Source organism: Mobula birostris, chromosome 4 (genome assembly GCF_030028105.1).
Source record: "Mobula birostris isolate sMobBir1 chromosome 4, sMobBir1.hap1, whole genome shotgun sequence".
Classification (NCBI taxonomy): domain Eukaryota; kingdom Metazoa; phylum Chordata; class Chondrichthyes; order Myliobatiformes; family Myliobatidae; genus Mobula; species Mobula birostris.
Genome location: NC_092373.1, coordinates 4,204,424 through 4,228,472, shown reverse-complemented (window position 1 = coordinate 4,228,472; position 24,049 = coordinate 4,204,424). Strand labels below are relative to the sequence as shown.

Genomic DNA, 24,049 nt, shown 5'->3' with positions numbered 1-24,049 from the left:
GGAAAGCAACCTTTTGAGATTCATGCACAAGTCCTCATAAGCCCCTCTGCACAACAGCGTGCTGCAATATTTTACCATTTGAATAATAATCTGCTCTTCCGTTTTTCAAGTGGATGTCCTCGCATTTACCAACATTCTATGCCATCTGCCACGGCCTTGCCCACTCACTACAGCTATCTATGGGTCTTTGCGGACTCTCTGCATCTTCTGCACAGTTTGCTTTTCCACTCAATATGGTATCATCAATGTGACGGGGTCCTGAATTACCCCAGTGAACTGTCCTTTTGAAATGAGAGAGAGAGAGAGAGTTGTTCAACACCAGACACCTTGTTATTAAGAGAGAGAGAGAGGCGAAAACTGCTTTCAAATGGTGTTATGGTTTCTTTGCAGCATGTTTACACTTTGCAAGGACACTGGCAGCTCCTGTGTTCTTACAGAGAGAGAAGGGATGAGCTGCTTGACGGACAGCTGGTGTTCAGCACGGTGAGATAAATAGAAGGTCAGCTGATAGACTGACAGACACATGTCGTTGGACACTGAATGAGCTTTGTTGTGCCCACAGAAAAAGTGGGTTTTTGGAGGATCGATCAGTGGCTCTCGCAGTGTGAAAAAGGGTGTGACCGGTGGGGAGCTATTCACGTGTCCAACCCTCGTCCGCTAACCGGAAAATCTCCGAATGCAATGTCCCTTTCCTTTTTTATCCAAGGCTTACTATCCCCACCCTTACTGTCCTTGTTTTTCAGTGGAATATACTTTTGTTGATTACCGTTACAAAATCTCTTTGAAAGTTTTCCACTGTTCTTTAACCATCTCACAATACAGACCGTGTTCCCAGTCTACACGAGCCAAATCCTTCCTCGTCCCATTGTTCAGGCATAATACACTAGTTATGAATCAAAATATTCAACCTTCCTGACCGTTGGATCTCACTGTAGATCTTTCACGTCCACTCTGCCGGAGCTGTCTTCTCATGCTAGCGCAGGCATGTGAACATCTCTGTGCGATGCGGGTCCCGCCGTCCCCCTCGCCTTGTTTAGCTTCCCTGTCGAAACGGTGCACCAATGTGTGGCCGGTGTCGCATGCAAACATTTACTTCGAGTCATTGGTGAAAGCTGAGTGTCCAAAGGGGAGTTTGGACGCCATAAGCCCCATCATCAGAGGTGCTGCACATCCCTGATCACCATGTACCCACATCACAATTAATTATTAGCATGAAGCTATAATCAAGAATCCGGTTTGTTCTTTGTTCTTCAGATCACAGGGAGATAAGGTTGGCAAATGGGGAGAATCCCTGCCAGGGCAGACTTGAGGTTTTCTTTAACGGAACATGGGGAACAGTTTGCTCTGATTCATTTGGCATGGAGAATGCACAAGTTGTTTGCTCCCAGCTCAACTGCGGTTCGGCAAAATTAATAGAAAACAGCGCTACATTTGGAGAAGGGACTGGACCGATCTGGCTGGATGACGTGAGATGTCGGTTGGGTGACTCACTTTTATGGCAATGCCCATCTTCAGCATGGGGTCAGCACAACTGCAAACATGAGGAGGATGTTGGGATCATTTGTTCAGGTGAGTATATCGTCATAGCGTCACAGACTGCGAAACGGGTCTTTCGTCCCACCTACCCGTGCCAAACTATTAATCTTCCTAGCCCCATCGGCTCGTACCTGGATCATAGCTCTTCATTTCCCTCCCAACCACGGACCTGTCCAAATTTCTCTTAAAATTTGAAATAAACCCTTTCCCACAGATCCACAGATTAGTCGTTCCACGCTCTGAGTGAAGAAATATCCCCTCATGTTTCCCTTAAAGACTTCACCATTTACCCTTAAAATATGAGCTGTAGTTCTAGACTACCTGACCCTGAGTGGAAAAAGCCTTTTTGAATGGATTCTGTCTAAGCGACTCATAATGGCGGTTATCTCTAACAAATCTCACCTCATTCTTCTAAGTTTAAGTTCCGGGGTATAACGTCCTACCTTATTCACCCAAAATAACCTGCAGATGCTGGGGTCAAAGCAACACTCTGGAGGAACTCAGCAGGTCGTGCCGAAACGTCGACCGATCGTTTCGATGGATGTTACCCGACCTGCTGAGTTCCTCCAGCGTGTTGTGAGTGTATCCTTATTCACCCTTTCCCTATAACTCATAGTCTCAATTCCTGGCGGCATAATTGACAATGTTCTCTGCACTCTGACAATGTTATTGATATCTTTATTATATTATTTATCTATAAACGTAAGGACCTGCATTTGGAATATTTCACTGAAATGATGAGTTGAATGTTTTACAGAAACATGGCCATCGAAATCGCTAATTGGGAAGGTCAAGAAGGAGAAGATAATCAACCCATTTCCAAAAGCCTCCAGTAATTACTGATATTTTCATTATTCAAAATATGCAACATCTATACATTTATTTTCATACTTCTTGTTTTAAGGCCTTTTCTCTGTTCCTGGTCTCAGAAGGATGCAGACTTTTCCGCCCTCAATTTAACTTTTCCTTTCTCACTTGATTTTTTTGTCGCGTCAGTGCAAGAGAATATTTAAGTACAATGTAGAGCAATTCGCTGCTTTAGCAAAAGCGATAAAACATTCTTGCTGAACGCGTTGTAATCAAAAACTCGAGATAGACTAAGTTTGGAGAGTATCGGAACGTTTAACTGCAGAAGGACAGAAAATTGTTTGCCAGACATTACCGGCGTATGGCTCAGATGTCAAACAAAACTTCAGCGTTCAATGCAAAGAGTATAATGACGTCATTACAAATCCTGGTACATCTTTTGCTGCATTCTGAATTCCAGCGTGAGAGGGCAATATAGGATATTACATACCTGTATGCATGTTTGTTTTCAATGAAAATATTGACAACATCAGAGTTGATCAACATATTCTATCGAAAATGTTGTTCTTCAACTTCATTGTCCGATTGCATCCACGAACAATTAGCTGCGCAAAACATTAAACACATGACTCATCTCTAGAAGTTGAGAGGGAGAAGTGGGTACATAGGACTTCCAATATAAGTTAATTCTCAAATAAAAACTCGTTCGTCTTTTCTTTCAGACCTGCGGCTCGTGGCGGGGTTCGATAATTGCTCTGGCAGAATTGAAGTTTTCTTCAGTGGGACGTGGGGAACGGTCTGTGACGATTCATGGGACAGACACGATGCTGCTGTCGTCTGTCGCCAACTAAACTGTGGGGATCCAGTCCTGGCTTCTGGGGGGATGCTATTCCCCCTTGGAAACGGCACTATTTTGATGGACGAGGTCAAATGCAAAGGGAGTGAGAATTTTCTGTCGGATTGCCAATTTTCTACATTGCATCGTCATGACTGTGGGCACAAAGAAACCGTCGGAGTGATATGTTCTGGTCAGTAATCGAATTTTTCTGCGACTTTTCGTCAATTCCACTTATTTTCTCGTCATATCCCAATCTCTTAACACAACCCTAGAAGAAACCTTGATATCTTTGAACGAGTATCACAAAATTCACCTTTCCAGCATTGGTTGTCCTAGTCCTCAGCTGCTTGTGCCGTTCTACATCTATGTTCAACACAATTTTCTTCCTATGCATATCCGTAATTTTCTTCAGCATTTATTTCCCCTGAAGCCCATGTTTTAAATCCAGGTTTCCATCTCCTTACCTATTAAAAGTTTACGCTCTATTTGCACCCCTGTGACGCCGCTGGTATTCGAATGAAATCTTCACACTACTTCGAAATTCCCGGAAAAATCCTGGGTGAGATTAGTATTTATATACCTTTATCTTCACTGAGCAGTACTTTTAAGATTATATTTAACATTATAATGTTCAAATTTAAAATCAAATCCTGACAAACGCATGGAAATGTCACTTAAAGCAGACTGACAAATTTTGTCTGCTCTGATAGCTGAATCAGTGATTTAATGAAAGGCATGTTTTAAAATTCATTTACTGGGAGAGACTTCACGATCACAGGCATTTCTGGCCCAACAAGACCGCGCCGCCCAATTACAGTCAGGTGACCAATTCACCTAATAACCCCTACACCTTTGGAAAGTCGGAGAAAAACCAGGCTGTCGGGGATGTATGTACAATCTACTTTCCGGCAGCCGTGGAATTCAACCAAGGTTTCTGACGCCATGCGCTTCCGTGTTTCTCCTGACAAAATATATTTAAATTTGTTTAACGTCTTTATTTCAGATCACCAGTCACATATTCCTACTTTCACAAATCTGAGAGCCTTCATTTACGCCATCCCTTTCATTCTTGGTTCTCTTCTGGTCATCGTTTCTCTCTACCTGATCAAACGCCAACGAAGACAGTTCCAGAATGGTTGGTAAATCTATTCTCATAAGCCTTCATGAATTACTATGAACTAATTTAACATTCATCATGTTGATTCTTTGCTATATGGTATGTTGCATGAATTGAGAGTCCATAAACGCATAGGTAGACTCTAAATGGCTGTCTAGGATACTCAGGTCTCGACTATTTAAGCGTGGATTGTAAATGTATTTTTTCCTTGGTAAGATGAGCTAGAAAATACAAGTTGGCGCCACAACGCAGCTTGAAGGGTACTGCTGAATGCAGCGTATGTAAGGCGAAATGATGCTGTCAGACTTATCTGCTCGCTGGATGGACGGACGAAACAGCACATGGAAGTAACGGGGAGGTTGTTGCAGAAAGAAACACATTCTGGGAATTGGGATGACATTATTACTGAACTCATAGCATTACGGCGCAGTACAGGCCCTTCTGCGTCCGATGATGCACCGACAATTTAACTTACTCTAATTTCGATATACCCCATCCCGCCACATTATCCTCTATTTTTTTCTATCACCTGTACGTTTATCTTAATGTTTTGTAAGTGTCCATCCTGTATCTGCCTCCAACACCACCCGTATCAAGATGTATCACTCCCACTTGTGTAAAAAAAAACCTCTGCCCTATACTGCCCTCCAATCACCTTAAAATTATGCTCTCTCGTATTTTCCATTTCCGCCCTGGAATAAATACTCATTCTATCCACTTGTTCTATGCCTCTTATCATTTTTCATGCCTCAAACAGCCACTTCTTATCGTCCATCACTACAGAGAGAAAACACTAGTCCGCTTACACAATGTTTAGCCGACAATTCTGAATACTGCTGGATGTTGAAGATGGTCTGATTAACAGAGAGCAGTTAGTACAGACAAATATTTCAGTGTGGTTGAGATGACGGAAGCATTGTTAGTTCACTGCACTTTGGAACTTATGCAGATGAATATGATGAAGGCACAGTATTGCTAGTTCTATTTTTAATTCTATCACACGAAGGAGGGTTGCGAAGAATGTTTCTGGGATATTTTAATGAATTGATAAAATGGGAGGATGTTAATTAAGTAATATATGTAATAATGTAATGGCTGTCTAAGTGTCCAATGGATGCGCCCGCCTGGAGTATGGAGATACGAAGCAGTACATTTGGCGTCAGCTTGGCTGCAGGAGCTGCCGGGAGGTGAGGTGATACGTTATCCAACCGCCGTAGGGGTTCCACTCCGGATTCGTGTAGGGTTTACTCCTTAGCCTTCTCTTCTCCGGAAGATGCCCACAAGGCAGCAGGGTCCGTAACCCTGCATAGGGGCCCATACCGGGTTCTGTCAGCCGGAGCCAGCTGAGCCCGGAACTCGTGTAAGGCAGGGTCGTCACGCTCTGTAGGAGTGACATATGGAACCACTACCCAGTACCTTATAAGTATGTTATAAGTCATGTATCTTTGATAGATCGGCAACTATGCGTGCATGCACGAGTACGCGTTTGTTCTCTCTCTCTCTCTCTCTCTCTCTCTCTCTCTCTCTCTTCCCCGCCCCCCCCCCCCCCCCCACCACCACCACCACGTTTTCTTCACTGGATAAATTCCCTTTTCCCTTTTTGATATTTCAGGCGATAAGAAGTCACGGCCTTCTGCACACAAGCTTGCTGAGCCGTTTTATGAGGAGATCGCCATTCAGGAGACAGGGCCTGGAGTCGGTAATTGTATTTAAACAGTATGCATCAGTTATCTTTCAATGTGAGTGAATTATTTTATATTAAGTCCAGTTTTTTTCTTTCATCAGGAGATTTCCAATCCATCAGCTCAGCAGAGAAATTAGAATATTGTCTGGTCGGTGATTTGCATGGCGACCAAAATGAAGAGATGGAAGGTAAGTTCGATAAAATTTTACCCCACAATAGTCTCATCAGAAGAGAGCGAAATGAGTCATGGTCTTAGAACCAGACACAGGGACATTACAAAACACAGCAACGAAAATAATTTAAATGGAATCAATCAAATGCAGATTGAGGAAATTTGAATGAGAATACCATACCGCATTGGAGCAGATTTTAGCCTTTCTGCCCATCGAGTCTACTACCAAGAGAAGTATGGAAAATATCGGGAAATCTAATCATTGGGCAATACCTACAAAGGCAATGAAAAACAGGGACAACAAAAAAGCTGAGACAATATTTCAAATCGAAGTAGTTTCATCAGAAATATCTCAATCGACATACTGACGTTTCTGTTCGCAAATCTCGTTAGCATGCACACAATTCGATCACGTTTTCTTTCAAAGACGTACCTGTTAACTATTACGGTTATTGAGGCTTTTATCTCTGATGCTTTACCGTAAACTTTGAAATGCAATTACTTTCCTCAAACACAAAAGTAACTCATTACAGTGGGTGATAGATTTAAAGATATGACAGAAGAAACTATCCCTGGCTTGTTTGGAGGATGCATAATAAAGCGGCTTCTAGAAATGTGTCATGATATTAACCTAATCTTGGAAGAAAGACTGTAAAAACAAAATGTGTGCGTTCAACCGCGGCAGAATTTTTACATCTCCCATTAACATTAGCCGTAGTCAACTGAACGGTCCATAGAACATGCAACAGTGCAACAGTGGAACTTCTGGTTCACGATATTATGCAAAACTAATTAAAGTAGTGATTAGACCTCCAGCCTAAATTTCCCAAAGAGAACTATACTCTTTTTCTCTATGTCTGTGGGAAAACCTCTCCGATTCCAAACAGACAAGTCACTATTGATCCTGTACATTTTATTCTTCAGGTTGAGCCCAATTTGTGAGACATAGTCAAACACCTCACAATAATTCCCATACAGACATCCTCCTCAAATCTGTCTTCATCTATTACCTTTGCCTACCCGAAAATCTCAGTCAAATAAGACACAGCCTCTCTAGCAGTAAGTCATGATAACTCTTCCTAATTAGTCTGTGTTGATAAATCCTATCGCTATGAATGCTTTCCAATATCCTCCCTGCAACTAACGTGAAAGTAACAGGTCTATGGTTTATCTCCCACCGTGCTTGGTGGAAATTATCTGCCTTCATCTTCTTCAATAGATCCAACAATACGTCTCCCTTTTTATCCAAATGCTATAGCACATTAGAAACCTTCTTATCCTTCACCTTCGTAGATACCAACGCGCAGTCAGTTACACATCCTACACGTCCAAGTACATATTTCCTCCTGTATCCTTGAAGAGGTTCAAACCTCTCCCTGGTAATTCTTTTGTGACATATAACCATAAAACAATTACAGCACGGAAACAGGCCGTCTCGGCCCTTCTGGTCCGTGCCGAATGCTTAATCTCACATAGTCCCATCTACCTGCACTCAGCCCATAACCCTCCATTCCTTTCGTGTCCAAATACTGATCCAGTTTTTATTTTAAGTGACAAAATCGAACCTGCCTCTACTACTTCTACTGGAAGCTCGTTCCACACAGCTACCGCTCTCCGAGTAAAGAAGTTCCCTCTCGTGTTACCCCTAATCTTTTTCCCCTTAACTCACAACTCATGTCCTCTTGTTTGAATCTCCTCCACTCTCAATGGAAAAAGCCTATTCACGTCAACTCTATCTATCCCCCTCATAATTTTAAACACCTCTATCAAGTCCGCCCTCAACCTTCTACGTTCCAAAGAATAAAGACACAACTTGTTCAACCTTTCTCTGTAACTTGGGAGATGAAACCCAGGTAACATTCTAGTAAATCTCCTCTGTACTCTCTCTATTTTGTTGATATATTTCCTATAATTCGGTGACCAAAACTGTACACAAAACTCCAAATTTGGCCTCACCAATGCTTTGTACAATTTCAACATTACATCCCAACTCCTATACTCAATGCTCTGATTTATAAAGGCCAGCATACCAAAAGCTTTCTTCACCACCCTATCCACAAGAGATTCCACCTTCAGGGAAATATGCACCATTATTCCAAGACACGTCTGTTCTACTGCATTCTTCAATGCCCTACCATTTACCATGTATGTCCTATTTTGATTAGTCCTATTAAAATGTAGCACCTCACACTTATCAGCATTAAACTCCATCTGCCATCTTTCAGCCCAGTCTTCTAACTGGCCTAAATCTCTCTGCAAACTTTGAAAATCTACTTCATTATCCACAACTCCACCACCTTAGTATAATCTGTATAGTTACTAATCCAGATTACCACCCCATCATCCAGATTATTAATGTATATGACAAACAACATTGGACCCAGTACAGATCCCTGAGGCACACTGCTAGTCACCGGCCTCCAATCTGACAAACAGTTATCCACCATGACACCAGGAATTCTGCAGATGCTGGAAATTCAAGCAACATGCATCAAAGTTGTTGGTGTACGCAGCAGGCCAGGCAGTATCTCTAGAAAGAGGTACAGTCGACGTTTCGGGACGTGGGGTCTCTGCCCGAAACGTCGACTGTACCTCTTCCTATAGATGTTGCCTGGCCTGCTGCGTTCACCGGCAACTTTGATGTGTGTTGCAGTTATCCACCACTATTCTCTGGCATCCAGCCACTGTTGAATCCATTTTACTACTTCAATATATAATACCTAACGATTGAACCTTCCTAACTAACCTTCCTTGTGGGACCTTGTCAAAGGCCTTACTGAAGTGCATATAGACAACATCCACCGCTTTACCCTCGTCAACATTTCGAGTAACCTCTTCAAAAAATTCATTAAGATTTGTCAAACATGATATTCCACGTCCTAGAGAATATCTTGTCAGGACGCAGAGACTTATCCACGTTTATATTCCTTAAAAGCGCCAGTACTTCCTCTTCTGTAATCGTCACAGTTTCCATAAATACCCTACTTGTTTCCCTTACCTTACACAATTCAATATCCTTCCTCTTAGTGAATATCGAAGAAGAAAATAAATTGTTCAGAATCTCCCCCATCTCTTTTGGCTCCGTACATAGCTGCTGTCCACTCTGATTCTTTAAGGGACCAATTTTATCCCTCACTGTCCTTTTGATATTAATATAACTGTAGAAACCCTGGGGATTTATTTTCACCTTACTTGCCAAAGCAACCTCATATCTTCTTTTAGCTTTTCTAATTTCTTTCTTAAGATTCTTTTTTCCATTCTTTATATTCCTCAATCACCTCACTTACTACCTTCTGCCTATATTTATTGTAGATATCTCTCTTTTTCCGAACCAATTTTCCAATTTCCTTTGAAAACCATGGCTCTCTCAAAATTCTATTCTTTCCTTTCAACCTAACAGGAACATAAAGATTCTGTACCATCAAAATTTCACCTTTGAATGATCTCTATTTCTCTATTACATCCATCCCATAAAACAAATTGTCCCAATCCACTCCTTCTAAATCCATTCACATTTCCTCAAAGTTAGCCTTTCTCCAATCAAAATTCTCGACACTGGGTCCAGTCCTATCTTTCTCCATAATTATATTGAAACTAATGGCATTGTGATCACTGGACCCGAAGTGCTCCCCAACATATACCTCTGTCACCTGACCTATCTCATCCCCTAACAGGAGATCCAACACTGCCCCTTCTGTAGTTGGTACCTCTATATATTGCTGCAAAAAAAAAAAACTATCCTGCACGCATTTTACAAACTCCAAACCATCCAGCCCTTTTGCAGAATCGGCTTCCAGTCTATGTGTGGAAAATTAAAATCTCCCACAATCACAGCCTTATGCTGACTACAAATATCTGCTATCTCCTTACAAATTTGCTACTCCAATTCCCTCTCCCTATTTTGTTCTTGCTTTATATATAACATGTCTTAAGTTTTTCTTCCATTCTGCTTCTCAATGTCATTTCATGACTCTTGATGGATCTCCGAATCCTTTTCATTAGTTATTTCCAATCTTCAAAGAATCTAAGGTTCATTTTATTATCAAAAAATGTAAGTACATATAACGCTAAGAAATGCCTTCACTAGATAGCCATAAAATACAGAAAGACGGAGAAGTAATATATCAAACCATAGAACCCATCTTCTTTATTATCTTGAGGAATCGATTTTATTTTAGTTTCTTTTCTATGCTTGATTAAACATACCAGCTCTCTCGATATCCGAGGTTCCTTTACCTTGCCATCCTGTCGTTCCCTCTCACTGCTGTCAGTGCAGTTTGTCTTCAAACACCCTCCACATCTGCGATATGGACTTGCCCTAAAATAGCTGCTCTCAATTAACTCTCTCCAGTTCTTGCTTAATCACTTTATAGTTTGCTAGGTCTCGTTTAATGATCTCAGGCAAGGTCAGTGGCTACCATTTCCATGGTTACCTTAAACTTTATGATGAGCATTTCTCCATGTATTGTCTCCTACTGAGTGGTTACTCACCTGATTGTCCTCATTTCCAAAATCAGTTTCAGCATTGTTCCTCCTTTAGTTAGACTCGACATAGTAATTTACACATATGCAGTGTGACTACAAGAGTTGTAAGGAGACTGACAAATCTGCGATGACGAGACTCCTGAGGCTCGTCCACAATATTTGAATCATGAGCAAAATGGATGCATTCTATTTGAGCAACACACATCAAAGTTGCTGGTGTTGTTTGCATTCTATTTGCCTGGATATGAGCTACTCTGGCAATGGTGTAGACTGTGGACAACATCGATATAACAGGAGTTCCTTTGTTTGAATAACTCCACCCTCAACAGTGATATCTTTCAGGAAAATTATGCAACGATTACTGGTAGATCAATTGATTTCTCTTGCCAAGGTTATTCCGACAGAAAATCTCTGAGACAACAATCATATCACCAAATATTAAAGCTACTGATGAAGCGTACTGTCACCACTGTAGCTTCCCTCCAGTTGTTGTGCAATCCTGTTTTGAAATGACTGGGGAACGTTCTTGGGAACAGCTTAGTTAATTAAGCCCATCAGCTCTGCTGGGACATAGACTGCTGACAAAGTTTGCAAGAGCTCTCAGTCCAGGGCCAGTTTTTCAGGTAATCCCTTGGTGTATCCCCTCCCGATATAGATCCTTTCTCCGCCAGGTATAAGGACTTTGTAGTTTCTGTTGAGGTTTCTCTAGCTCTGGGCATTTTCAGGATGGGTTTGCTAAACCAATGCCCAACCCTCTTTCTTTCGCAGCCGGGCTTGGGAACCTCCATTGCAGCGGTTTGAGAGCAGAAGTTTGCTCATGATTTCACAGCAGGACGAGGGAGATACAAGGCCAAGGCTGAGCTTTACGTTGTAAAACGTAATTCGGAATGGGCTTGAGAGTAACGTCCTGATGCTGAAAATGGGATGAAGATTTTTTAAAGTTTAAAGTTTTAAGTTTTTTACACAGAGAGTTGTGGGTGCCTGGAATGACTTGTCAGGGATGGTGGTGGAGGCTAAAACATTAGGGGTATTTAAGAGCCTCTTGGACAGGCACATGGATGAAAGAAAAATAGAGGGTTACGGGGTACTGTGGGTTTAGTACTTTTTAAGGAATATATGGGTCGGCACAACATCGAGGGCCGAAGGGCCTGTACTGTGCTGTAGTATTCTAGTGTCTAGTGTCTACAGAGCGATTAAACAAGTTACCCGAAGGAGTACATGCATAACTATGTTCTAACAGAACTAAAATTCGAAAATTCAGAGTTGCAAAGGGATTTTACAGGCCTTGTGTGGGATTCCGTAAAGGTTAACCTATAGGGTTGAGTCGGTGGTGAGGAAGACAAATGTAATGTGAACATTCGTGAGAGGACATGAATATAAGAACAAAGATATAATGGTGTATAATGGTGGTGTTTTATCAGCATTACACAGGCCGAGCAGACTTGATTGGCCGAATGGTTTAATTCTGCTCTTATGTCTTATGGTCACGCTAACTTTGTTCCTGTGTCGGACATTGCTACCTAATCTGCTCACGATTAGAAGTTTTCTCTGTCGTTGTTTCCTATTTGCAACATGTGTACTGTTCAGATCTCTGGAGGTAGAGAGAAATACTTTGTTGAGAATGAGCCGAATGGGTACTTAATGTGGATTATTGGAAGTTAATTTCACATTATTCAATGTGTTGTGGCAGCATTTTCTGCAATACACTCAGCAATTGTCTCTCACTTTTCAGAATCCCCTTTGCCGCTTGACGAAAATTTCGGAGAAGAACTTGACGATATTGAATAATGCGCTTGAAGAAATGCGAATTACAATCATTTAGATTGAACATTTTATGGTCATTTGCAACCACCGTGCAATTTCCCTGCATGTTTTGTAATTCATTTAATGTAAAGTTGTAAATGGAATTCAACCCCCTCTGTGATTTGAAGTGAGACCCTTCCTGAGTGGAAAACAAAGCAAAACTTCTGAACAGTTTGGCAGATACCAGTGATGCAAAATGTAAAACGGCTTTAAATTGAATTTAGCGCTGTCTGTAAATGTCTCGCATTTTTACACAGCTAATCCTCTAGCACGTTATATTTGGTATAGTTTATTCAACCAATGATGCAGGTTTTCTGACTTTGCTCTTTTAATATATGCATCGGTCCTTGAAATACATTTGCTGAAATATGTTTCTCCTCTCTTGATTATTTTTGAATGGATGACCTTCTTAAACCCAACACACCTACTGGGGCATAGGCTGCCGACAGTCTCTCACCAGAGTCCTCTGTCCTGGGCCATGATTTCAAGTATTTCACAGATTAGCCCATCTTCTAGGCGAAGATCCTTCCTCTCCTTGCGATGAGATCTTTGGAGCTTTTGCTGGTGCTTCATTAGCTCTGAGTTTGTTTACCAAATGGGGTTGCTAACACCATGTCCAACCCTTCTCCTTTCGGAGCCGGGCTTGGGACTCTCCATGTCCTAATGGCGTAGAATTGAAATAAGTTCGGCATACCAATAGTATGCATTGATGGATAAAATTGTGAAATATCTTTTCTAATTGCCAGATGATTGGTATGTCATTCAGCTGTTATTTATTTGTTCACAGCGTCCGCACTTATAAGCCTCAGGATTTCTCTATTTTTTATGAGCTACATTAGAATAACAGAGTTTTGAAGATCGTTCTCAAATTTTGCTTTGATAATCAGATATTGATCTACTATTTTAAAAAAACTGGAACTAGTTTACAGTTGAGGTAAATGGAGATGCATATATTTCAAACCGGTTTTATGAATCACAGCCGTGCTTGCTGTTACCTCTATTTTCTTTCTTCCCGAAGAATCCAGCATCTGTCAACGGACAGAGCACCGTGCATGAATACACGTCATAGTCATGAGGGATGATCTGTCCTACCACATAATTAAATGAACAATACAATAACGTATCCCAAGGTAAATAGAAACAATAATCTCGGTTAATCTTTCATGCGTTTTAGTTTCATGCCGTTCTAATAAATGACTAATTTTACAGACTGTAGCGTCGATGTTGCCCTCCATGTTCGCTCGGCGAAAGACAAGCTGGATCGGTTTCACTAGCACGTCATGTGAAGCGCTGCGCTTTTGTTCTTGCAGAGCGGGACCTCAGAACATATTCTAAGCACCATTGATTACAGGCCGTGATCGTCAGGGATTTGGGCTTTTTATATGACTGTGTTCTTACTGCTTACGTTATTTGATGTGTTATATGTGCTTTGAGCTGGATGTGACTATTGACACTGTGTTTTGCACCCTGGCCCCGGCGGAACGCTGTTTCTTTTGGCCGTATTCGAGTGTATGGCTGAATGACAGCGAACCATGAAAGTGACCCTGAAATTAAATCGGTAACTTCAGTAAAGTTCATAATAATGTTTTTTGAAAAACAAGAGCTTCGATAGAGCAGAATTTGTGAAAATTACTAATGCCCTGAAGTGAGGTAAATGACACTTTGGACCCATCAGGAGGGACATTGCAGTAGTTCACTCGTCGAGTTTCTTTGCAGAGAATAGAGCATTTTCCCAGTGGGAGGACATTAAACCCTTCATTTATCGATAAATAGAAGGAACTACAGGTCGTAATCTCTATATTGTCACCAGTGCCTCCCGCCATGAGCGTAAGAATGCTGGCATATATTTGATCAATATGTGGCATGTGCCCCATCGAGCCTTCAACACATTTTCATCGTGGTTGAGTATAAGAGCAAAGAGGTCCTTCTGCAGCTGTACAGGGCCCTGGTGAGACCACACCTGGAGTACTGTGTGCAGTTTTGGTCTCCAAATTTGAGGAAGGATATTCTTGCTGTTGAGGGAGTGCAGCGGAGGTTCATAAGGTTAATTCCCGGGATGGCGCGACTGTCATATGTCGAGAGATTGCAGCGACTGGGCTTGTTTACTCTGGAATTTAGAAGGCTGAGAGGGGATCTTATTGAAACATATAAGATTATTAAGGGATTGGACATGCTGCAGGCAGGAAGCATGTTCCCGCTGATGAGTGAGTCCAGAACCAGAGGCCACAGTTCAAGAATTAGGGGTAGGCCATTTAGAACGGAGTTGAGGAAAACCTTTTTCACCCAGAGAGTGGTGGATATATGGAATGCTCTGCCCCAGAAGGCAGTGGAGGCCAAGTCTCTGGATGCTTTCAAAAAAGAGATGGATAGATCTCTGAAAGATAGTGGAATCAAATGTTATGGGGATAAGGCAGGAACTGGATACTGATAGTGGACGATCAGCCACGATCACAGTGAATAGCGGTGCTGGTTCGAAGGGCCGAATGGCCTACTCCTGCACCTATTGTCTATTTTCCTTCTCAGCTCCCATCTCTTTCCTTCTGCCCTTATCCCTTCGTGCAATAGCTTTCAACTGGGTTCAATAGGTACATTTAATTTCAGAGAAATCTATACAATCTACATTCTGAAAGTCTTTTTCTTCTCAAACATCTACGAAAGCAGAGAACTGCCCCAAAGAGTGAATGACAGTTAAATGTTAAATCCCCTAGCCTCCTCCCCCGCCCCCACCAACCCCGCCACCTACGCACTAGAAGTAGCAAGGCAACGACCACCCTCCCACACCAGGAGAAAAAACATCGGCGCCCACACCAAGCACTCAAACGTGCAGCCAGCATTAATAAAGACACAGACTTACAGTACGCCAAAGACGACACTTTCAGTCAGTATTCGACATACCACAGGCTCACCCCCTCCTTAATAAGGGAAAAGGAGGTGTCCCCGTTTCATAGCGAGAGGGGAGACATAACAAAACAACTCGCTGATTTATGGTGTCAAAAGTCTGTTACGTCGCTTTTCCCTAGCTGAATGCCTTTGGGCACACAGACAACAGTAAACCTACTGCTTCCGATATTCCTGAATCTCCCATGAACCATCAGTCGGCAGCACCAGCCCTCAATCCGCCCGCCTCCAGAGCCACGAAACTCCAGCACCCTGAAGGTGCGCGAGTCGTCTAGGCCGCGTCCTTTGCATGTCGAAAAGCAGCTGGTCATGAGGCCCTGAGAACGAGTCCCATACGCGCAAAGAACAAAACTCAGAATGTAACTCCACGTCAGGGTCTTCAAAAGAACCTTGAAAGGGAAAAAAATATATCAAAAATAGAAATAAAGCTGTTTCCGAAGATGGGAGAAAAGTAGTCGCCGTGTAGCGCCATCATCACTCAGCTCCGCCTCTTCTGGAGGAACCAAGAACTTATCACCCACCGCCTTAAATATACCCAGGGGCATGATCTCCACAGGCGCCTGTAGCAACGAATTCCACAGATTCACCACTCACTGTTGAAGAAATCATTCCTCTCCTCTGTTCTAGAATGAGGTCCCTCTATCCTGAGGTCGTGGCTGGTCGTAGACTCCTCACCATTGGAGACATCCCTCCACATCCACGCTATAGAGGCTTTTCAACATTCGGCAGGTTTCAGTGAGGTCATCCCTCATTCCTCTGATTTCCAGTTAGTAGAGGCCCCTTTATAAAACAATCATTCCAGTACCCGGAAACAACAGGAATTCTGCAGATGCTGGAAATTCAAGCAACACACATCAAAGTTGCTGGTGAACGCAGCAGGCCAGGCAGCATCTCTAGGAAGAGGTACAGTCGAAGTTTCAGGCCGAAACCGTTCGTCAGGACTAACTGAAGGAAGTTAGTAAGAGATTTGAAAGTGGGACGGGGAGGGGGAGATCCAGAATGATAGGAGGAGACAGGAGGGGGAGGGATGGAGCCAAGAGCTGGACAGGTGATTGGCAAAGGGGATATGGGACGATCATGGGACAAGAGGCCCAGGGAGAAAGACGGGGGGTGGGGGGGAATCCAGAGCATGGGCAAGGGGTATAGTGAGAGGGACAGAGAGAGAAAAAGGAGAGAGAGAAAAAGAATGTGTGTATATAAATAAATAACGGATGGGGTACAAGGGGGAGGTGGGGCATTAGCGGAAGTTTGAGAAGTCAATGTTCATGCCATCAGGTTGGAGGCTACCCAGACGGAATATAAGGTGTTGTTTCTCCAACCTGAGTGTGGCTTCATCTTGACAGTAGAGGAGGCCATGGATAGACATGTCAAAATGGGAAAGGGATGTGGAATGAAAATGTGTGGCCACTGGGAGATCCTGCTTTCTCTGGCGGACAGAGCGTAGGTATTCAGCAAAGCGGTCTCCCTGTCTGCGTCGGGTCTTGCCAATATATAGAAGGCCACATCGGGAGCACCGGACGCAGTATATCACCCCAGCCGACTCACAGGTGAAGTGTCGCCTCACCTGGAAGGACTGTCTGGGGCCCTGAATGGTGGTAAGGGAGGAAGTGTAAGGGCATGTGTAGCACTTGTTCCGCTTACATGGATAAGTGCCAGGAGGGAGATCAGTGGGGAGGGATGGGGGGGGAGGAATGGACAAGGGAGTCGCGTAGGGAGCAATCCCTGCGGAAAGCAGAGTGGGGGGGGGGAAGATGTGCTTAGTGGTGGGATCCCGTTGGAGGTGGCGGAAGTTACGGAGAATAATATGTTGGACCGGAGGCTGGTGGGGTGGTAGATGAGGACCAGGGGAACCCTATTCCTAGTGGGGTGGCAGGAGGATGGATTGAGTGCAGATGTGCGTGAAATGGGGGAGATGCGTTTGAGGGCAGAGTTGATGGTGGAGGAGTGGAAGCCGCTTTCTTTAAAAAGGAAGGACATCTCCCTCGTCCTGGAATGAAAAGCCTCATCCTGAGAGCAGATGTGGCGGTGACCGAGGAATTGCGAGAAGGGGATGACATTTTTGCAAGAGACAGGGTGAGAAGCGCAATAGTCCAGATAGCTCTGAGAGTCTGTAGGCTTATAGTAGACATCAGTGGTTAAGCTGTCTCCAGAGATAGAGACAGAAAGATCTAGAAAGGGGAGGGAGGTGTCGGAAATGGACCAGGTAAACTTGAGGGCAGGGTGAAAGTTGGAGGCAAAGTTAACAAAGTCAACGAGTTCTGCATGCGTGCAGGAAGCAGCGCCAATGCAGTCGTCGATGTAGCGAAGGAAAAGTGGGGGACAGATACCAGAATAGGCACGGAACATAGATTGTTCCACAAAGCCAACAAAAAGGCAGGCATAGCTAGTACCCATACGGGTGCCCATAGCTACACCTTTAGTTTGGAGGAAGTGGGAGGAGCCAAAGGAGAAATTATTAAGAGTAAGGACTAATTCCGCTAGACGGAGCAGAGTGGTGGTAGAGGGGAACTGATTAGGTCTGGAATCCAAAAAGAAGCGGAGAGCTTTGAGACCTTCCTGATGGGGGATGGAAGTATATAAGGACTGGACATCCATGGTGAAAATAAAGCGGTGGGGGCCAGGGAAATTAAAATCATCGAAAAGTTTAAGAGCATGAGAAGTGTCACGAACATAGGTCGGAAGGGATTGAACAAGGGGGGATAAAACCGTGTCGAGGTATGCAGAAACGAGTTCGGTGGGGCAGGAGCAAGCTGAGACAATAGGTCGGCCAGGACAGGCAGGTTTGCGGATCTTGAGTAGGAGGTAGAAACGGGAAGTGCGAGGTGTGGGAACTATAAGGTTGGTGGCAGTGGATGGGAGATTCCCTGAGCGGATAAAGTCGGTGATGGTGTGGGAGACAATGGCCTGGTGCTCCTTAGTGGGGTCACGATCGAGGGGTAAATAAGAGGAGGTATCCGTGAGTTGTCGCTGTGCCTCGGCAAGGTAGAGGTTAGTAGGTCAGACTACAACAGCACCCCCCTTATCGGCGCTTTAATGGTAAGGTTAGGATTAGTGCGGAGGGAGTGGAGAGCAGAGCGTTCGGAAGCCTCTTCCTAGAGATGCTGCCTAGCTTGCTGCATACACCAGCAACTTTGATGTGTGTTGCTTGAATTTCCGGCATCTGCAGAATTCCTGTTGTTTGCGCTGGTATGTCCTTTTCTGGACTCCCTGCTTCGTCAGCACCACCCCTACTCTTCCATCTATCTTCGTGTCGTCTGCAACCTTGATCACAAAGTCATCAATTTCATCACCCAAATCATTCGTATGCAAAGTGAAAAGTAGCTGTCCCAAACCTGAGCCCCGCTGAACCCCAATACACAGCGCTAGCCAACTAGCAAAGGAGACATTTGTTCATACACATTGCTTCCTGCCAATCAGTCAATCGTCTATCCATGCCAGCATCTTTCCTTCAATACAACAGCCACATGTGCAGCAAATTGTCAAAGGCGTTCTGAAAATCCAAAGAACAACATACACTGATTTGTCTCTCTTAATTCTTATTTTCTCAAAGAATTCCAACAGATTTGTCAGGCAAAATTTGCCTTTCAGTAAACCATGCTGCCATTGACTTATTGTATCATGTCCATTCAAGCACTCCGTAACCTCATCCTTAGACAAATTGGAAGAACGGGCAAAAAATTAGCAGATGGAATCCAATGTTGGGAAATATATGATAAAACATTTTGGAAAAACAAGGTGTAATAGTACGGACTATCATCTCAGTAGGTAGAAGGTTGAAACATCAGCGGTGCAGAGGGACAGGGGTCCTCGTGCAAAACTCCCAGAATGTTCATTTAGAGGTTGAGTCTGTGGTAAAGAAATCAAATGTAATGTTGGTATTTATTTCAACGGGAATAAAATATAAAAACAAAAGATAATGCTGGACCTTCATAAGACACTAATGGATTATTATCAGCAGCTTCGAGCTCCGTATCTCTGAAAGGATGGGTTGTCATTGGAGAGTGCCCAGAGGGGGTTCACGGGGATGTTTCCGGGAATTAAAGGGTTAACATATGAGGAGCGGAAAGCAGTTTTGGGGCTGTACTCACTGGAATTTAGAAGATTGCGGGGTGGGGATCCCATTGAACCTTACCGAATAGTGAAAGGTCCAGATAGGGCGGATGTGGAGAAGATGCGGTGGTATCCAGAAATAGAGGGCACAGCCTCAAAATTGAGGGGGCGACCCTTTAGAATAGAGGTAACTAGGAATCTTGTAGCCAAAGAGTAGTAAATCAGTGCAATGCTCTGCCACAGCCCGCGGTGGAGGACAAGTCCATGCGTAGAGTAAAGGCGGAAGTTGATCGTTTCCGAATCGGTCAGGCATCAAACGGTCTATCGAGAAGGCTGGTATATGGGGTTGAGTGGGATCCAGGATCACCCATGATGAATTGGCGGGGCAGATTTGATGGACAGAATGGCCTAATTCTGCCCCTTTGCCTTGTGGTCTGATGGTCTTATAGTGCACTCCAACATCTTCCCAACCACAGAAGTCAGTCTAGCTTACTTTCTTCTGCCTACCTCCGTTCTTGAACAGTGGAGTGATCCATACGCATTTTTCTAGTCAGACGGAACGATTCCACAGTCGAGAGATTGATTAAAGATCATTACTGATGCCTGACCAATCTCTTCAGCTAGCGCTTTCAAAACGCTAAGTTCTAGTCCATCTGGTCCAGATGACCTATCTATCTTCAGACCGTTCAGCTTCCCAAGCACCTTCTCCTTTGGAACAGCAATAACGTACATTTCTGACCAAAGATATTGCCGAGTTTCTGACGTGCTGCTAGTGTATTACACAGTGAAGACTGACGCAAATTGCTTATGTAGCCCCCTCGCCACCCTCAGGGTCGCTCGGCTCGCTGTCGTCTAGGAAAACAGCTCTCGGCCCCGCCAAACTGGGTAATCAGTATGTGTGGATGCTGTGTGATGTACCCCACCCCGTCCAGATAACAGACAATACACCAGATACGATTAAATGATTTACAGTTTATAGATATTACTGAAACTATATAATTAATAGAGAATAAAATATAAAAGGAAAATAAAAGGCGCCACACGTATCAAAGTTCAATATCTTCGTGCACAAACAATTGGAGCTCAGGACCCTTCTTCTTCACCCTGCGACCCATCGGACCACCTCGACCGGCCGCCTGGGACCAACAACGGTGGTCGACCAAACGCTCCACACGAGTCCGTCTCCATCTCGCCGCCGAATGCCCTCCTCGTGGTCCGACCCGGTTAGCGGAGTCACAGCACCTGGTCCATTCTCTGTCTCGCTCTCCCGCCTTCTGCCCCAAAACCCCGGGCATACAAATCTTCCAGATAAACCAAAGTCATAACAACTATCCCAATTGGTTAATAGCACCCTGCTGTCTGAACTAACCCAAGCAAATGTCTAGCTGGAGACTTTCTCAGCATTTAAAATAAAGAAGCCATTTTAATTAACCTACGCAGTAACATAAAAGACGAAACCCCCTTACACTCTCCACCCACCAAATAAAGTCATGTCCTCATGACTTCTGAATAACTCGCCAACCAGTTCTGCAGACACACAACACAAACATACACAGATACACACAGTGACAGTGCTCCCAAACAGTGGACCTTACGCCCGCCCCACGGGCGCTACATAGGCCAACGTATCTGGGAGCTTCTTAAACCTCCGAGACCTCCGTACCCCCTCACCTAAACCCAAAAGGCTCAGACACTACTAGGGATACCTCGGGCCTGCCTGCCAACTCCTCTCTCACTCAGGCCACCTTCACAGCTCGGACCCTCCTGTCCCGTGTCCGGGGCCCCGCCTCTCCTCCTTCCTGATCCTGCTGTAATTCAGACTGCCCACAGCTAGCCCTCCCCACGACACCTGACTCAGTGGGAGAAGGGCCAAAGGTCTCTTCCTCAATCACGGGGAAGTTAGCGAAAGGCAGCATGTTCCACATGTGCAGCACATCATCCTTCGAATCCGCATTCTTCCTCATTCCCTCGATCGGTAGCTGCTGTTTGAGTTTCTCCAAACTGAAACATTTAGCCGGGGCTACCCCTTCAACCTCCTGCAGTCGAGACGTCAGCTTCTTCGGGGACTCTTTCAACTCTCGCCACAGCCTCCGCAGTTCTGACTCAATCTCAATCTGGGACGCAGTTACCCCACCAGCTTCTTCCACCCGGATCTGAAAAGCAGCAGTTAAAGAATGTTCAGCCTCCAGTTTTTTCTTCCTGCTGACGTCTTCCAGGTCAACTTTCAGTTTTTCCACTCTTTTCTGAATCGACGTCTTGAGTTTCTGCTGATCCCTTCGAAGGTGTGTCATTGTTTCTTCTCGCTGGATTATTTCATCAGTACATGACCACAGTGTCGGCTCGGAATTCCGTTGCTCCTTCTCCACATTGACGAGCGTGAATTCCAAGCCTGCAATGGTCGTCCCACAAGCGCGGCACTCAGTCTCCGGCCGGCATTTCTGAGTACTCAGTTCAGCGGTGCAAATCCCCTCTCTCCCCTGTGTCTCATTCAGATTGACGACCTGGGTTTCCATCGCCCGGTCCACCACCGTCTGTTCCAACACCAGGAAGTTCAACTGGTATGTCGGGTCATTTTTCTGACATTGCACCAAACTCCTCCGGCCAAAAACTCCTCCACATTTGACGCTTCGCTTCGGTCGCGCGGGCTCAGCCACTCGCCTCGCATCATAGTCCCCCCAGGCGAATCCAAGCTCTAGGCGGTCATCCACATACGCCAAAACTCCACACACCTTCACTTCCCCCATGGTCTTCCTCATGCCCCGCGGGAAGGATGCAGGGGCTCCGGATATGCCCTTGGGCATCTTTTCGGATCGGAAGAATCCTAGGGAACTAGTAACGGCCGCCTTCGGTTCAACAGCCGCACTCCTCAGGATCTGGCAACATCCACTCCTCAGATGCAGCACATTAAACCACATCATAATCCACACATACGCTGCCTCTATCTTCCACTGCGCCAGGGTCCAGTTGCCGCGACCTCTCTCTCACTGAGGTGCCTTCAGCGGTCAACTCCCCTCCCTCATGGTAGTTCGGAGCATCTACTAAGAGGGTCTCACCCTCAGCTACTTTCCCCAAGCCGTACCACCGCTGGGTCTCGTTTAAATTCGGTACTGGCTCAAGGCTGCTACACACGTCCTCAGAAGCAACTCGACACGCTGGGTGCCCAGAAAATGCCTCCATGACTTCCAGGGTCATTAGCCAATCATCGTCTTCTGGATAACTACTGCCACTAGTACCCAAAGTCTCCGGTGCCCTTGCTGTTGTCAAGGATAAATGCTTCAGACACCGGTTGTAAAACGAACTGTCCAACAACTTGATCTGTGCCCCGGGGTCGAGGATAGCTTTAGCATCGCTTCCCTCTATCCATAACGACACCCTGGGGCGTGGTCCCTCTAAGCCTTCAGGAATAGGGTCTTTTCCTTTCGGAAGTTCATTGGTACATTGCTGGGAATGTGCTTCCCCAGAGACCCCAAGCTGTTCCCCCACTGGGCCTCCACTAAGTTTCCCGACACCTCTCTGATCAGCTGAACCACTGAAGGAGGGGCCGATCCCCTGAAATGATCCCCCTGGCACTGCAAGCAATTTAGCCGCCCTCCTAGCCGGAGAAGACACACTGAAAACTTTCCCCCCTCTTTCAAATAACTGCCTGCTGTCACCACGGTGTAAGTGAAACTGACAGCTCTAACACCGTCACCAGCCCGCCTACTCAAACTTTCAACCAATCCCTGTCGCTGTCCCTCAACTGAGCACTGCCACTCATCTAACAACTGCGAGATCCGCTCCACCCGCGTCTCACACGCCTCCGCCCCTCTTGGGGTGGACACTATCCCAAGTGCCAGGCGAAGCCTGCCAGAGCTAGAACATTTATTCGCACACACTACCTCCAAATCAGACCACTCTTTCCTCTCTCTCCCCACAGCATGGACAGCCCCGAGTGCCACCACCAACTCGTCAACGCTAGTCTGAACTCGAACAAAGACCTCACCCACCACGCATGCAGCAATAATCAGCAAATAACCCACAGAGACACACACTACAGATTTAAACAGGGCACCCACACAGCATACCAGCATACTCAATCCCGGACAAAGCCCACACAATATAGCCCCCCCGGCCACCCTCAGGGTCGCTCGGCTCTCTGTCGTCTAGGGAAACAGCCCTCGGCCCCGCCAAACTGGGTAATCAGTTTGTGTGGATGCTGTGTGATGTACCCCACCCCGCCCAAATAACAGACAATACATCAGATACGATTAAATGATTTACAGTTTATAGATATTACTGGAACTATATAATTAATAGAGAATAAAATAGAAAAGGAAAATAAAAGGCGCCATACTTATCAAAGTTCAATCTCTTCGTACACAAAACAGTTGGAGCTCAGGACCCTTCTTCTTCACCCTGCGACCCCCTCGGACCACCTCGACCGGCCGCCTGGAGCCGACAACGGTGGTCGACCAGACGCTCCACATGAGTCCGTCTCCGTCTCCTCGCCGAACGCCCCGCTCGGGGTCCGACCCCGTTAGTGGGGTCACAGCACCTGGTCCATTCTCTGTCTCGCTCTCCCGCCTTCTTCCCAAAACCCCGCGCGCATACAAATCCTCCAGATACACCAAAATCATAACAACTATCCCAATTGGTTAATAGCACCCTGCTATCTGTACT

General features: G+C 45.0%; 1 protein-coding gene across 1 annotated transcript in view; it reads left to right on the top strand.

Annotated features, from left to right (window-relative positions):
• The window catches only part of LOC140196960 (scavenger receptor cysteine-rich domain-containing protein DMBT1-like), a 38,072-nt gene extending 25,645 nt beyond the window's left edge, over window positions 1-12,427 (top strand). The window contains exons 4-10 of the mRNA XM_072256897.1: window positions 1,255-1,569; window positions 2,294-2,368; window positions 3,066-3,371; window positions 4,185-4,316; window positions 5,911-5,997; window positions 6,084-6,170; window positions 12,372-12,427. Coding sequence (XP_072112998.1) covers window positions 1,255-1,569; window positions 2,294-2,368; window positions 3,066-3,371; window positions 4,185-4,316; window positions 5,911-5,997; window positions 6,084-6,170; window positions 12,372-12,427 — 1,058 coding nt within the window. The remainder of the gene's footprint in view (window positions 1-1,254; window positions 1,570-2,293; window positions 2,369-3,065; window positions 3,372-4,184; window positions 4,317-5,910; window positions 5,998-6,083; window positions 6,171-12,371) is intronic.
• The last annotated feature ends 11,622 nt before the right edge of the window (window positions 12,428-24,049 follow it).